Below are 16,747 nucleotides of genomic sequence, written 5' to 3' on the forward strand. Positions count from 1 at the left end.
TATTCAAGTAACGAGCAACTCTGAAACTCGGTTAATCCGTTTACTCTCTTACCTCCTCAAAACAGCAAGGTTTCTACATTAACTTATTTTCTGGGCAATTCTCCCCCAGCTCTTTACTGGGTGCAATTCCATGGGTACTAGTCATCCTCCATTACCTCACTCAAGTGCCCATTATTTATGAGTGCGCCATGATGATGCGTATCAGCAGGATATTTGACTCTTGGCGGGGGTTGGGGGATGGTGGTGGTGATGATCACTGCCAAGCCTGATCATCTCCACAGCCAGACAAACACACACTTGCATAAGCACTGTCCCCAGCAGAGGTCAGTGAATAATGATCAGGAATGGGAATTCTGACCCCTCGATCCAGAGATGCAAATCCAATTGTGATCGTCCTATTGTTGGTCTGGCTAACTCAGCACAGAGCAATGATTGAGTCACAGACCAACTTGCTCCATATGGTTCAGCTACTCACTGTTGGAACCTGTTGAGCCATGTGGGTAGGTAAAACTGTGGGTTTTTATTCAACCTATATGTTATGGGAGAGACAAAAGGTAAATCTGAAAGCCCAATTAATTAATTCACAACATAGAAAAATAGGAGCAAGAGTAGGCCATTCGGCCCTTCGAACCTGCTCCGCCATTCAATATGGTCATGGCTGATCCTCTATCTCAATACCATATTCCCGCTCTCTCCCCATACCTCTTGATGCCTTCTGTGTCTAGATGTTTGAAATTTTTAGTTTTCCAAAGCAACTACTGTATTTACAGAAGCCAGACATGTCGAGTGATGAGCCGAGATATTCTGCTTTTGATACAGTTGCGATCTAAATGAGTATTGATGGATTTTAAATGGGCACAAATAGAAGTCTGCTGTTTGCACCCAATTCTCCATGGTCAGTTTATTTGCATAGCTTCAGGTGTAGATTGGGATGGGTGTAGGGAGCACACAAGTGATGGGAGGGAAAGATAGGTGCAAGTCAGAGGATGGGGACAATTAAAGGGTAATGTCACAATAGTGTGGCAGAGATTCTGAAAGCCATTGGAGAATCTCAAAAGGTACCTCAATCCATTAGCAGCCATTGCCAAGACTGAAGGGTTATAAATGAATGGAATGAAACCCCAAGGTGCAGGTGTGAGTCTGCAGACAAGGGACTGAGCAGCCTGGGACCCGAACCCCTGTATGGCTGCTGAAGTTGCAGGTGGTGCTGAGTGAGGTGGTTGCAAGGATAGTGGTGCTCTGTGCCACTCTGTGGTACCATCCCCTTGATCAACACTGTGACATACCTTAAGGGAGATGGAGTCACTTTTCAGGTCACACCTGACCGTTACTGTCACTGGATATAGCAGCCCTACCCTGCACGCATCTTTGCAGCAGATGGTGCAGCTCTGCACCTGACTATCAGCTGACCAAGATCCTGCCCACCATTTTTCAGTGGTCACTGAGTGGTAGATGTACCAATGTCGGTAGAACTGGTTGGTGGTATCTTGGCAGTTGCTGCCAACTAGGCGCCACTGCCTCATTTCTTGCTGTTCACCAAGCAGCCCTTCTTTCATGCTGTGCCACTTAAGCATGACATACTGTAATTGGGGTACTTCTGAGGAATATCCATTATTACAGTATCTTCGTGGTGCTACCAGTTCTGCTGTCCCAGCCCCCTTTGGGAAGAGGAACCTCCACACGCACCAACTGTCTGCTAAAGCGAGGGAAGTGTACCTCTGCAAGTGTGAGGTACTGGCTGACAGAGTATCTCTTGTGCAGCCTGACCGGCCTGACATCTCTTTGTAGCTCCTGTTCTTCTCAACACCTCAAGCAAGAATTTTTATTGGGAAAAATATGGTACCAGTAATGGTGCTGGAGGGGTGGGGAGAGGGGGTGGGAAGAAATAATAGGCAACAATTAACACACAGAAGTTCATCAGCACCTAAGTGCCATCAGGGGAAAAAAGAACAGGGGAAAAAAAAAACCACACTTGGCAAAATACACTTCCTTTAACATTACTATATCCTTTCCATGCCATATACGTAACCGCCGCCTAGCATCCCCAGACGCCTATTTCACGTGGGTGTGATTTATGCCCATTGTCTTGCATGTTAGAACAGCAGGAAATAACTTGCGGGTCAGATGCACACTCCCCAAATTCATATTTAAATGAAATGCGACCTGCCTGAGGCAGGTGCTTCCATCACCGCTGATCCGGCACTGCATCAGGGCGCAAGGTGAGACGAGTTCCAGCAGCATGGAATCCTGCCAGTCATATCTCCAGAATATTAAGAATGTCAGGCCCTCGTGCCCAGCACTTACGAGACGATTTTAATCCCACCCACCTGCTGGAAACTGCAGGCATGTGAAATTGGCCAGGGGACTTACCTGCCGACATTCGCTTCCGTCCTGCAACCTTCAGTTTTAACCAACTCTTCCGAGAAGCTGGCAAGGAGACCTGTCCAAAACCGGCAGCAGCTCTTCCTTAAGTGTGCAGATAGGATTCCAGTGGTGTTGTTGAGACCCAACTGGTACTTTAACCAGTGGCCTAAGTGGTGAAGCCTTTGTGGCTTTTCCACCTGGTGAAGCTTTCGGAAAGAAGAGTTGGGACACAGAAGAGAGAAGTTTTGAAACTTTTTTTACTTTCCTTGTGGAGCCAGGAGAAGCAGGAGTGCTTCTTTGGGCCTCTCAATGAAAGTTTAGGCCTCCCCTGCCCTAGGCTCTCCACTCTTCCTGATCACAAGGCCCTTTCAAAACCCCTTCCCCACCACTTACTTAAGTGCCGGGGACTGTTCCTTTGGTTCCTGCCTGACATTCGGATCCCGCCCTCCTGCCCGCCAATCAAGGGACAAAGTTCACACTACCCTCTCCCAAGTTAAGAAACCAGTACCCCCCGCAGACAAAATTCACAATCTGACCTCCTCAACACGAAGACAAATTTCCCCTAGTTCTCTTCCCTCTCCATTCTCTCCTCACTCCCTTTCCTTCTCCTCAGCTTATAGTGTCAGCTGTGGCTCAGTTGGTAGCACTCTCGCCTCTGAGTCAGAAGGTTGTGGGTTCACAGTCCCACTCCAGAGACTTGAGCACAAAAATCTAGACTGACACTCCAGTGCAGTACTGAGGGAGTGCTGCACTGTCAGAGGTGCCGTCTTTCAGATGACATGTTAAACCAAAGCCCCATCTGCTCTCTCAGGTGGTTGTAAAAGATCCCATGGCACTATTTCGAAGATGAGCAGGGGAGTTATCCCCAGTGCCCTGGCCAATATTTATCCCTCAATCAACATCACTAAAACAGATTATCTGGTCATTATCACATTGCTGTTTGTGGAAGCTTGATGTGCACAAATTGGCTGCCGCGTTTCCTACACTCTCCCCTTCTCCTCATCGTCCCTCCCCTCCTCGCTATCCCCCTTCTCCTTCCATCTGTCTTGTCTCCCCTCCCACTCCTTGGTTCAGTTATCTGCCTGCCCTCACTCCCCATGTACAATGCCATGGGAGATTTATAATTAAATATTTCAGAACATTTTTACAGAAAGGATATTATTTTATGAGATCCAAACTGCTACTGACATGCTGTTTAGAAAGAAAATGGGGTGGATTCCAATGTTTTGGTGTTGCATTAACAAGATTAAATGTCTTCCATTGTGTTCAGGCTTCCTGTGTATAGCTTCAGATGTCTGCTATAGCCAATTTTATTTTTCCAAATTGTTGAGAGAAAAACCCCAGCATACAATCCACAGGCCATGTTTGTAGAAGATTGTGGGATCCCAAGAAAATAAGCACCATTATCAAAAGTAAATCCATTGAAATGTTATGCTAGAGCTGCAGGTTGCATCTACATCCTACACTCGGACAAGTGTGACTATTTTGGGTTGCCTTGGTTCTTTGGAATGTGGCTGAATTGGATGTTAAAAATTATCTTGATTCATCTATTTTTGCTTTCACTTTACCAAGAAAGTGCTGTCCCACAGGGAAACGTCTAGATTTTTTTTTCTTCTAAGGTACTTTTTGATATGTAATTCATTAGCAAGTTAGTGAGTACTGTTTTAATTGAGCCGCCTGATTTGTCTCGAGATTAGCCATAGCAAAATCAAAGCCATGGCCATTTTTACAAGACTATGAAACAGTCCTTGAGGTAATCGGGAAATAAAAACCGAAAATGCTGGAGATACTCAGCAGGTCAGGCAGCATCTGTGAAGATAGAAACAGAGTTAACGTTTCAGGTCGATGGCCTTTCCCCAGCTCTGACGAAAGGTCATCGACTTGAAACGTTAGCTCTGTTTCTCTCTTCACAGATGCTGCCTGACCTGCTGAGTATCTCCAGCATTTTCGGTTTTTATTTCAGATTTCCAGCACCTGCAGTATTTTCTCTTTGTCTTGGGGTAATCGTGACCTGGTTGAAGCTAGGGAAGACTTTATCTGACAGCACCACTGCTGCTACTAGAATGGTAATCAATAAGTAGAAGTGATGACAAGGGTAGGTGAACTGTTACTAGGTTAGGTTTAAACCTGACCTAAAATAACCTGTACAAAGAAAAACAATGCTGAATGTAATGATATCAGCAAATAGTGATGGTATTTGCCTGTTTGATTATGATGACTTACCAGCATAATTGCATGTATTGATTATTTATGCCTGACCAGCAGAGGGCATGTGAGAGAGGCAGTTTTAGTTTAGTTTCAGTTTCGTTTTAGATGGATCACTAAGATGGTGTCTCCTGTGATGCAGTTAAATTACTGAACAAACTTTAGATTAAAAGACATTCTCTTTCATGAATGTATCGTCATTGAACCCACATACAAATCGATACATGGTGTCAGAAGTGATTGAAAGAGATGAAGAGGAAAAATCTGAAGTTAAATCAGCTCTCCACATATTAGCAAGCCAAAAGAGAACATCGTTACTTACCATTGGAGAATAGCTAACAAAGTGAAAAAATGGAAGGTTTACACCCACCGGCGAAGCTTCAGTTGACAGGTAATGTGACTGAAAATTGGAAGAGATTCAAACAACGTTTGGAGTTGTATTTATCAGCAATCGGAGCTGACGAGAAAAGTGATAAAGTGAAAGCGTCGGTGTTCTTACATGTCGTGGGTGATGAAGCGCTGGAGGTGTATAATAACTTCACATTCGCTGCTGATGGAGACAAAATGAAGCTAGATAAAATAATGGAACAGTTTGAGGCCTACTGCATACCTAAACGTAACGTGACGTTTGAGAGGCACAGATTTTTCACACATGTACAGAAAATGGGAGAGACTATTGATCAGTATGTGACTGAACTGAGAAACCGAAGCAAAACATGTGAATTTGGGGGACTGACAGACTCGCTGATAAAAGACAGACTGGTGTGTGGTATTCCAGATAATGGACCAAGAGAAAGACTGCTAAGAGAGCAAGATCTAGACCTGGGAAAAGCCATAGCACTGTGTAGGGCTACAGAGACTGTGAAGTTGCAGGCAAAGGAGCTGTTCAGTGACAGTAGCTGCAACGTGGATGCAGTGAGTAAGAACGGACACAAACCGTTTAACAAAAAGAGCGCCAATGTGAAAAAAGAGGCGTGGCCAGCGAACAAAAATGAAAGGGCCAATCGAAAGTCATGTAGTCGATGCGGTACACAGCATACACCAAAAAAGTGTCCAGCATATGGTAAAACATGCAATAGTTGCAACAAAAACAACCATTATGCCCGTTGCTGTAAGAACCAAGCGCAACAAAGCAAGGTCCATGCAGTAGATGAAAGCGAGATAGAGGAGTTCTATGTAGATGTTGTGTCTGAAAACAAAAAAGAAAAAAGAGACTGGATGTTGACACTAAAAGTGAATGACATACACATTCCATTTAAATTGGATACTGGAGCACAAGTTAATGTGATATCAGAGACTGATTTTAAGAAAATTAGACCCAGACCAAAGATACATGGAATAAAAGTGAAAGTGACAGGATACTTAGGTACTGATATACCAGTGAAAGGAAGATGCATTGTCAAAGTGACACACAAGGACAGAGAGCACACGCTAGCACTAATCGTGGTGCCAAAGGATGTGCAGGCCATACTAGGTTTAATAGCCTGTGAGAGACTGAACCTGGTAAAGAGAGTCCTCGTTGTGGAAAGCAAAGGAGAGACAGTCTATGATGAACTCATGAAAGAGTACAACGACCTATTTAAGGGTCTAGGCTGCATTCCAGGAGAACACACGATCAGAGTAGATAAAAGTATGTCAACGGTCATACATCCATGCAGAAAAGTTCCGTTTGCTCTTCAAAAGCAACTGAAGGCAGAGTTGGACAGGATGGAAAGCCTGAACGTGATTCAGAAGATAGATGAGCCAACTGAGTGGGTGAGTTCCCTCGTCGTTGTGGACAAAAAGAATGGAAAGCTCAGAATTTGCCTGGATCCAAGAGATCTAAACAGAGCAATAAAGAGAGAGCACTTCAAGCTTCCTACACATGAGGAAATCATGTCACAGTTTGCAAATGCAAAGTATTTCAGCAAGTTAGATGCATCATCAGGATTTTGGCAGATGAAACTGGACGAAGCAAGTTCAAGACTGTACACGTTCAACAGTCCATTTGGCAGATACAGATTCCTAAGGTTACCATTTGGCATTGCCTCAGCTCCTGAAGTGTATCACAAAACAATCCATATGATCTATGAGCACCCGGAGGGAGTTGATACATCAATGGATGACATCATAGTATGGGGAACCACGAGAACTGAGCATGACGAGAGACTGAAAAAAGTGCTGGAAGCAACAAGGAAAACAAACCTGAAGCTGAATAAAGAGAAATGCCAGCTCGGGGTGACAGAACTGACATTCGTGGGAGATATCCCTAGCAGTGAGGGCATCAGACCAGATCCCAGAAAGGTGTCCGCCATTGAGAATATGCCAAAGCCACAATGCAAAAAGGACGTGCAGAGGTTTAATGGAATGATCAACTACATGGGTAAATTCATATCTAACCTCTCAGAAAAGATGGCGCCACTGAGAAGACTAACTGAAAAGAACATAGAATGGGAATGGAATCATGAGCATGAGAAGTCATGGAGCGATCTAAAGAAACTGCTCACAGAGGAACTAGTTCTGAGGTTTTATGACCCAGCGAGACCCATCAAGATATCATCAGATGCATCACAGAGTGGGCTCGGTGCCGTTCTTCTGCAAAAATATGACTACTGGCTACCTATTGCATATGCATCGCGCTCAATAACAGACGCGGAGACGCGATATGCTCAAATAGAAAAGGAGCTGCTCAGCATCACATACGCCTGTGAAAGATTTCACCAGTTTGTGTCAGGACAAGCAATCAGTGTAGAGACTGACCATAAGCCCTTGATTGCATTGTTCCAAAAGCCACTAAATAGCTGTCCGCTTAGAATACAAAGAATGATGATCAGGCTGCAACGCTATACACTGAATGTTGCGTACACACCGGGTAAGCTGATGTATACAGCAGACACGTTGTCCAGAGCTGTTGACCCAAGTGAGCCCGCAAACACCAAAATGGATGAAAAAGTGAACGCCTACATGGACATGATCAGAAGTGCACTGCCCATAGCAGATGCAAAAATGGAGCTCATAAAGACTGAGACAAACAAAGATGAAACAATGAGACGACTGAGGAAAAGCATCTTGGATGGATGGCCCAACATGAAGCAAGACTGCTCACCTGACATGGCAGAGTACTGGAACTGCAGGGCGGAACTGCAGGGCGGAATTATCAGTGGTCGAAGACATCATCTACAAAGGAAGTAAAATAGTTATCTGAAAGAGTCTGAGAAAAGAGATGCTAAAAAGGATCCATGGAGGACATCTGGGAATCGAAAAGTGTAAGAAAAGAGCACGAGAGGTGATGTACTGGCCACGAATCAACCAAGATGTGACAAATGAGGTGTCAAACTGCACAATATGCCTGAAATATCGAGCAAGCAATCCGGTAGAACCACTAAAGCCACACCCAGCGCCAGACAGACCTTACCAGAAGGTAGGCGCTGACCTATTCGTATGTCAAGGGAAGGACTATCTTGTAGTCACAGACTATTACTCCCTGTATCCAGAGGTGTGTAGACTGTACACCACCACTGCAGATGCTGTGATAACATGTATGAAAGCCATATTCTCCAGACATGGCGTGGCAAGCGAGGTCTTCACAGACAACGGACCCCAGTTTTACAATGCAAGTTTCCGACACTTTGCCAAAGAGTGGGACTTTGTCCACACAACGTCAAGTCCTCACTATCCACAGTCCAATGGACTAGTGGAAAAATCGGTCCAGACAGTGAAAAGGCTGATGTACAAGGCAAAAGACAGTGGAACTGACTTCTACCAGAGCATGCTTGTATACCGCACAACGCCGCTCGAGTGTGGTAAGTCACCAGCCCAACTCCTTGTGGGACGTCGGCTAAGGTCAAACCTACCCATCCCGGAGAACCTCCTGAAAACAAAAGAGGGGGAGAAAGTGAGGAAGTTCAAAGAACAACAGAAAGAAAAGCAAAAGTACTACTATGACAGAGGAACACAAAACCTACATGAACTCCACACTGGTGACCAAGTAAGGTGCAAAGACAAAACAAACATATGGACTCAGAAGGGAACTGTCCTGAGTGAAGTTCAACCAAGATCATACACCATTCAGACAGATGAGGGTGCTGTTCTGCGAAGAAATCATCGAGATCTTCTCATGGGACCAGCCACAGCAAGTCAAAAGACTGATACTGTTGAACAACCTGATCACACAGCAGGTCAAAAGACTGATACTGTTGAACAACCTGATCACACAGCTGAGAAACCATCATCTGAGGCAACAACTCAGATTCAAGGACAATCAATCAGAAAATCCTCAAGACACGTGAAGCCTCCTGAGAGACTCATTGAGCAAGTTTAAGGACTCTTGTTATAGAAGGAAGTAATGTTATCTTATTCTTTCTTCAAGTTCTAGTGTATTTACATATTTCATGTGAACACACAAAGCAAGGTTAAAAAACCTTGATCATGATAATGATAATGTAAGTTCATTAAGTGTTACAGTTAAAATGCAGAGTAATACAAAGAAAACATGTTGTTAGATAAAAGTAAAATACTTTTGTTTTAAGAAAGGGAGATGTAATGATATCAGCAAATAGTGATGGTATTTGCCTGTTTGATTATGATGACTTACCAGCATAATTGCATGTATTGATTATTTATGCCTGACCAGCAGAGGGCATGTGAGAGAGGCAGTTTTAGTTTAGTTTCAGTTTTGTTTTAGATGGATCACTAAGATGGTGTCTCCTGCGATGCAGTTAAATTACTGAACAAACTTTAGATTAAAAGACATTCTCTTTCATGAATGTATCGTCATTGAACCCACATACAAATCGATACACTGAGAATAATCAAATCTCTCTCAATGCGGTGTGCTGAGTATCTGTTGATATTCTAGATTTTTTTTTCACTCTTGCTGTTTATTTAACAAAACATTTACATTTCAGTTTTTATCAACTTTGAATGTATGCAGACCTTTTGTAGGATGTGACAGAAACATAGGTCACCAACTTGTAGTTTGTTAGGAGAGTCTTCATTCTCATTGCGTTCTCTGGATACATGCACACTAATGCAGTATGGAACATTTTATTGCACCTTTAGCCCAAACAGCCTCTTTCAATGTGGACATCAGAATATCTCATTTTGTAAGGTGTCTCATAATATACTTTTTATGATTCCTTTACCAACTGAGACCCAACTGTACACAATCCCACTTTCTAACCTGCTTTTTGTATCTCCCTGAAGAAGATAGCATACATGTACTGTAAGCAAAACAAAATCCGAATAAATGTTTCATCTTCTACAAAATGATTGCTTCCTTTCACCCTCAAAAGCTGAATTATTCTATGGGTATAAACTATAAAGAGTATTTCTGTAGCTGCATTTTTAGGGATTTTTTTTTGATGGGGGCGGGGGAGAAATTTATACAATTAATAAATCCTTAAACATAAATGTGAAGAATTTATTTTGCTGCAGTAAATCTGAATTTTTCTCAATTGTTTGTTCTTTGCAGCTCTTTCAACAGCACAACAGAAATTCGCTCAGTCACTTGGGGAGTTTTCCTTTGAGTTTATTGGGGATGCTGAGACAGACGACGAGCGATGTATAGGTAAGTGGGTCTCCTTATTTCTAATGAATTTGCTCTTCATTTTCTGGCTTCATACAACAGAAACTGCAGCTCAGCTCTGAGTACTTAGTTCTGTCCTACGTTATCTGCATTTTTGAAAAATTGTAAATGCCAGATTTAATATAGTACAATTGGAGAAATGTTTTTGATTCTAAAAATGACTAAACACGTTGGCCCGATATTTGCGGTCGGAGGCTTCCCACGGGCGGATGCCTCCGACCTGTTAAAAAAAAAAACTCTGAATTTACCTGGTGGTCCAGGGGGTACGGAGACTCGCGATCCTGGGCCTCTCCGGGTACCCACAGGTAGAGGCCCACGTATCTCGGGCGCATGCGGTTCACAAGTGCCCCATGGATCACGTGGGCCAGCCCAACCAATGAAAGAAGGGGAATCCCCATTCATACTTATGGGAGTTCCGGATCACTTAAAAAAAAATACATGAACACATGAAATAATTTTTTTTAAATTACATATTTAAAATTAATTAAAATGCCATTTAATTAAATATTCTAAACAAATACATTTTTGAATTTTTAAAAATGTTTTAATGGGGCTAAAAATAAACACCTTATTGGACAGGGTTTTTAAGTATAACATTTTATTTTTCTATTTTTTAAAACTCTTACGCTGGTAAAAGCAGTCCTTGCACCTGCTTTTACCAGGCGTAAAAATTTCACTGGCATTCAGCGGATGGAAGTTGGGCAAATAGCGCAACTCCCCGCCCGCAGAGGCCCATTTCCCGGGGATGTAGAGAATCTGTCAAGAGAATTCTTGACAGATCGCAAGTTCCAGGTTTTCGAGCATCTGCTTCGCATGCCTAAACCTAGAACTTGTGCGGCCCCTACGGGCGCGTGCACAGCTGTGGGTGTCGCAAATTACAGCCCAATATTCTTGGAACATGTAGACCTGCCATCTTTTTTAAAGATTTTGCTGAAATACTTATCTAAAGAGATGTGATTTTTGGCGACGATTTTATAAAGCTCCACTGTCTCATTTTGCAGCAAATTGTTTGTAAGCTTTAATTGCACTGAAGCGGTTTCATTTTTTGTCTCTGTATGAATTAGGGTTGCCAAATCTGGTTTGACATATTCCTAGATCTTTGATCACGTGACATTTGACCATGTGACATATGCCCACAGTTGCAAATGTTTTTGCATTTATAAAGCTTGGGTCCCATGTAGTTGAATTTTTTCAAAATTCTTTTATGCTCAAGCAAAAACAATCAAGAATAGTTTAAGGATACCCATTTTGTGTTACAGTGGACAGTCATGGATTTTGGTTTTTTTTGTAACCATCTTATCTGTTGCAAAAGCAAAATTTGTACGGTGTACCTACACGCTTAGGCTTGCTATTTTGGAAAACTTAGAAACTTCATCAGTCCAAGTCATTTTTGCTAAATTTAGAACATATGAGTTATGTACTAGATTTTATAGCAGTTTATTTAGCAAAATAAGTCATAATTTGTCCAGTTTTATCTCCTATGTACCGTGATTCATTTTTTTACGTTGATATTTGTAGTTATTGAAATACAAAGGGGTCTTATCAAAGGGGTCTTATCTACTGAATTTTATTTCAAATGAAGCTTGTTTAAGCTAAACAAATACCGGTTGAAGATTCCTAGTTTTATCAAGTGCTTTACCGTAAAAGAACTGCAGTCCAGTGGTTATGCATGTTTTGTTTTCTATTTGTACAACATATCTTTAAGAAATATAGTTTGAACTTAATTCTGCTGTTAATATTTGTTTAAACCAGTCCTTTATTTGTGGCTAATCATACTTTGTGAATCCATCTCGCCTCCTGTCTCATTTTGGATTTGGTCCAAACTTGACAGCCCCATTAGTTCCCCCAGTGTGGACCGCACCACTGACTACAGCCTTTCCTGAGTTCTCCAGGTGCCAGGAAGGGTTTGGTGTCAGAATTTGGAAGATCAGTCGTCGATTCGAGGGGATATGCGGACAATCCAGCAGGGTTGGCAACTCCAGTATGAATTTTAAGAGCGCAGCATTCCAAATTGCTTTCTGATTGGTCTTGTAACCATGTGACCAATGATACCATGTTCTAACCATATAGTATTGGTCACATGGTTATTGAACCAATCAGATCTGAGAATTACATTACAAGTTGATATAACTGACCACTTAAGTTGTAACTAAAAGTCAAACTACATAAATTGAAGTAACTGTAAACATTTAAGAATGCAACTTTTAACTAAAATTTTAGTGCGTTAAGTCATGGGCTGAGATAAACTGCTGAGGCCTACTCGGCTCTAAAGAATTTTTTTTAAATTTCCACAGGATTAACTAGCTTTTTTAAAAGTTACATTACTTCACTTAATTGAATTGAGTAAGAAGTAGGATACAATTTGTTAGCTTTCTGATTTACAAGTGAAACTACTTAGTCCAATTGTCTACATTAAACCAAACCCGTTCTACTACTTGAGGAAATTTGTGATGCATTGACTATCATTACGGGAGAGTCAATGGGCACTAGTGAGGTACCAATAGATGAGAAACATATTAATATGGTGCCCACATTCAAAAAGGGGTGACAAAACAGACACAGGCAACTATAGACCCAATAGTGTTGCTCAGTCAACTGTAAAATAATGGAATCAATGATCAGAGTAAACTTGAGGATTATTTGTGTCAAACAATAGCACTCAACACAGCTTTAGATGGGGGAAGATCCTACCTGGCTAACCTCCTTGATTTCTTTGAGAAAGTGACAACCCAAATGTTCTGTGACAAACCCTACAGATTTCCAAAAGGCCCCTTGATAAAGTTCCATACAAACGGCTGCTAGTTAAACACAAAGCTGTGAGGATTCAGGGTAAAACTTGGGAATGGGTAAGAAATTGTCCAAAGGGAAAAAAGAGGAGTAATGTTGAGGTGCAGGGAAGTACTGAGTGGGGTGCCCCAGGCTTTGTGTTGGGACCACAGCTGTTTCTAATTTACATTAATGACTTGGATTCATAAACTCAATGCAAATTGTTCTGATTTGCAGATGGAACTAAACTAGGACTGGCAATGGGATTGAAGGAGGAAACTCAGAAATTACAGAATGAGTTAAACAAAATATGTGAGTGGGCTAAACCATGGCAAATTAAATTTAATGTCGCCAGGAATAAAGTATTGCACATAAGAAGGAACAGTGGTGACACACTCTATGAATGGTGTTGAAATAGCTAAGAATGTAAAAGACTTTGAAGTCTTTGTGAACTCGATGTTCAATATGTCAACCAATGCAGGACAGCAATCAACAAAGCCAATAGAATGTTGAAATACATAGCCAAAACAGTAGAAGACAAGCCTGAGGAAGTTGTGAACAAACTGTACAGTACCCTGGTCAGACCACACTTTGAGTACTAGTCTTTGTCCAGCTTTGGTCACCAAGTCTTTGTCCAGCTTTGGTCACCAAGTATGGAAAAAGTTAATCTGGAATGTTACTTTAAATAAAAAGTTGGCATAGAACAAAGGGACACAGGTTCAAACTAGTAAAAGATTGTTTTAGGATTGATATCAGGAAGTTCATCATGCAGAGAGTGATCAACACTTGGGAGGAATTTTGCCAGCCCTGGGGAGGCGGGTATAGAGGCGGGACTGCTGGGAAAATGGCAGAAACTGGAAGCGGGTACCGAACCCGCTCCCAACCCGCCTCTGTGCCATCTTCCCGGGAGGCAGGAAGGGGATTACAGCCAATTAACTGCCTGTTAACATGTAGTTAACAGGCAGTTAAGAGGCTTATCCCCATTTTACCCCTGCAAGTGCGGGCTTCCTGACGGCTGCGAACCTCGCCAGGGTCAGCGAGGCGAGCAGTGGGTCTGCGGGGGTGAGAAGGATCGAAAAGTGCACTGTGGAGGTGAGTGATAGGTGCAAGTGTGGAGAGGTAAGTATGAGAGGTGAGTGTAAAGTGCTTAACAAGGTCAATCAAGGGAAAATAGCGTGGGTTGGCCGGACGTCGTTGGGTGGCAGGACTGAAACCCGACAACCAGCAGTCCCGCCCCCAATGTGTCCCCGTTGACAAAATCCAGCCCTTGGAATGGACTTCCAGATAGTGTTAGAGTCATAGAGTTTTACAGCACAGAAAGAGGCCCTTCGGCCCATCGTGTCCACGCCGCCCATCCATCCCTGTCCTGTCTAATCCCATTTTCCAGCATTTGGTCCATAGCCTTGTATGCAATGGCATTTCAAGTGCTCATCCAAATGCTTCTTGAATGTTGTGAGGGTTCCTGCCTCTACCACCCTTTCAGGCAGTGAGTTCCAGATTCCAACCACCCTCTGGGTGAAAAAGTTCCTCCTCAAATCCCCTCTAAATCTCCTGCCCCTTACCCTGAATCTATGCCCCCTTGTTATTGACCCCCCTACTAAGGGGAAAAGTTCCTCTTTATCTACCCTATCTATGCCCCTCATCATTTTGTACACCTCAATCAGGTCCCCCCTCAGCCTTCTTTGCTCCAAGGAAAACAACCCCAGCCTGTTTAGTCTTTCTTCATAGCTGAGGCGCTCCATCCCAGGTAACATCCTGGTGAATCTTCTCTGCACCCTCTCCAAAGCAATCACATCCTTCCTATAGTGAGGCGACCAGAACTGCACACAGTACTCCAGCTGTGGCCTCACCAGCGTTTTGTACAGCTCCATCATAACCTCCCTGCTCTTATATTCTATGCCTCGGCTAATGAAGGCAAGTATCCCATATGCCTTTTTAACCACCTTATCTACCTGTTCCGCTGCCTTCAGAGATCTATGTACATGTACACCAAGGTCCCTCTGACCCTCTGTACTTCCTAGGGTCCTACCACTCATTGTGTATTCCCTTGCCTTATTTGTCTGTCCAAAATGCATCACCTCGCACTTTTCAGGGTTAAATTCCATTTGCCACTTTTCCGCCCATCTGACCAACCCGTTTATATCGTCCTGTAGCCTGAGGCTTTCCTCCTCGCAATTTACCACCCCACCAATTTTCGTGTCATCTGCGAACTTACTGATCATACCTTTTACATTCTCATCCAAATCATTTATGTAGATCACAAACAACAAGGGACCCAGCACCGATCCCTGAGGTACCCCACTGGACACAGGCTTCCAGTCACAAAAGCATCCTTCGACCATCACCCTCTGCCTCCTGCCACTCAGCCAGTTTAGGATCCAACGCGCCAAGGCACCCTGGATCCCATGGGCTCTTACCTTCTTGACCAGCCTCCTATGCGGGACTTTGTCAAAAGCTTTACTGAAGTCCATGTAAACCACATCCACAGCATTTCCCTCATCCACCCCCCTAGTCACCCCCTCGAAAAATTCAATCAGATTTGTCAGACATGATTTACCCTTGACAAAGCCATGCTGACTATCCCCGATTAATCCTTGCCTCTCCAAGTGGAGACTAATTTTGTCCCTCAGAATTTTTTCCAATAATTTCCCTACCACAGATGTTAGGCTCACTGGCCTGTAATTCCCTGGTTTATCCCTGCTACCCTTCTTGTATAATGGTGTTGTGGAGGCAAACACTCTAATCATTTAAGAAACAATTGGATGATGAATTAAGATACGGCTGCATGACCTTCCTCACCCGAAAGGATCTTGTATGAGTGAGGTTTTTTATCAATGTTGATGCCCATATTGATTGTTTTGATTTAATTTTAAAATTGGCTTTATTTTTATTTCAGGCACTAAAAGATTATAAATGATACAATTGCTGTAAATGGCTGGACTATAAAAGACACCATTAGAGCTGGGTTGTACTAGACTAGTTTGTTTATGCTCTAGTTCCCTCAGCACATTGTGGCACTGAAATGTTTCCATCGAAATGCTCTTTGCAATTGGGAACACCTACTTTAACCACCACAAAATTATTACAAAAGTGTTGGTATTTCTTAACTTGTTTTGTATTTGCATTCCAGATGAATCACTTCAGGAGTTTGCGGCATTTTTACGTAACCTGGAGGAACAAAGAGAAATGATGGTAAGCAGGAGAAGGTTGCAGTGTGTTCGGGGGAGGAGATGGGAATATGTATTTGTGTGTTTCAGCTACGTAGTCTGGCAACTATCTTGTCTGATTGCTTACTTTATATACACAGCAGGATCCTGATGAGATCAATTTATCAAAAACAGAAATCATATCAACAGGAGCTTGATCGGCCTGCACTACATTGTGTACATATGTGTGTGCTCTTCCTCTCTCCTCCCTAAACCCCCCAAGAGCAAAAGGTCATTGTAAGTTGTTGGCATCTGTTCCAGTCTGCTGTTTTACTATTCCCACAATCTAATTCTCCCTCAGCTGTTCTTCTCCAGGTGCATTATAGCCTTCATTTTGTTTCTAGCTGACTCCAAACATAAGATCTATTTTGCCATTTGATTTATTTAACTTGTCCGAGCCTATTTAAGTCTGGTGATTTAAAACCTGGACTGCTATTTGTCTTTTAAGCACAGTTTCTTCAATATCTGTTGCTCCATTGTTGTTATTCAGTCCCACTCTGGGTAGACCTGCTGCTGCATGATTTCAGTTTAATTTTTAAGTTCGTATCCTGTGACATCCATTTGAATTTCAAGACAGCTGCTGCTTTGTAAATGCTTGCAATTTTTTTTTACCCGTATACTTCGATCATTAATTATTGTC

General features: G+C 42.7%; 1 protein-coding gene across 3 annotated transcripts in view; it reads left to right on the plus strand.

The window, feature by feature from the left end:
• The window catches only part of arhgap10 (Rho GTPase activating protein 10), a 247,780-nt gene that overhangs the window by 85,894 nt on the left and 145,139 nt on the right, over positions 1-16,747 (plus strand). For 2 of the 3 annotated variants that reach the window (XM_086011545.1, XM_086011527.1), the window contains exons 2-4: positions 10,022-10,117; positions 13,139-13,213; positions 16,032-16,093. In XM_086011545.1, coding sequence (XP_085867671.1) covers positions 10,022-10,117; positions 13,139-13,213; positions 16,032-16,093 — 233 coding nt within the window. The remainder of the gene's footprint in view (positions 1-10,021; positions 10,118-13,138; positions 13,214-16,031; positions 16,094-16,747) is intronic. The other variant, XM_086011535.1, reaches the window with a different exon arrangement.

Source organism: Somniosus microcephalus, chromosome 2 (assembly GCF_052327205.1).
Source record: "Somniosus microcephalus isolate GS21.2 chromosome 2, FLI_Smic_1.0, whole genome shotgun sequence".
Classification (NCBI taxonomy): Eukaryota; Metazoa; Chordata; class Chondrichthyes; order Squaliformes; family Somniosidae; genus Somniosus; species Somniosus microcephalus.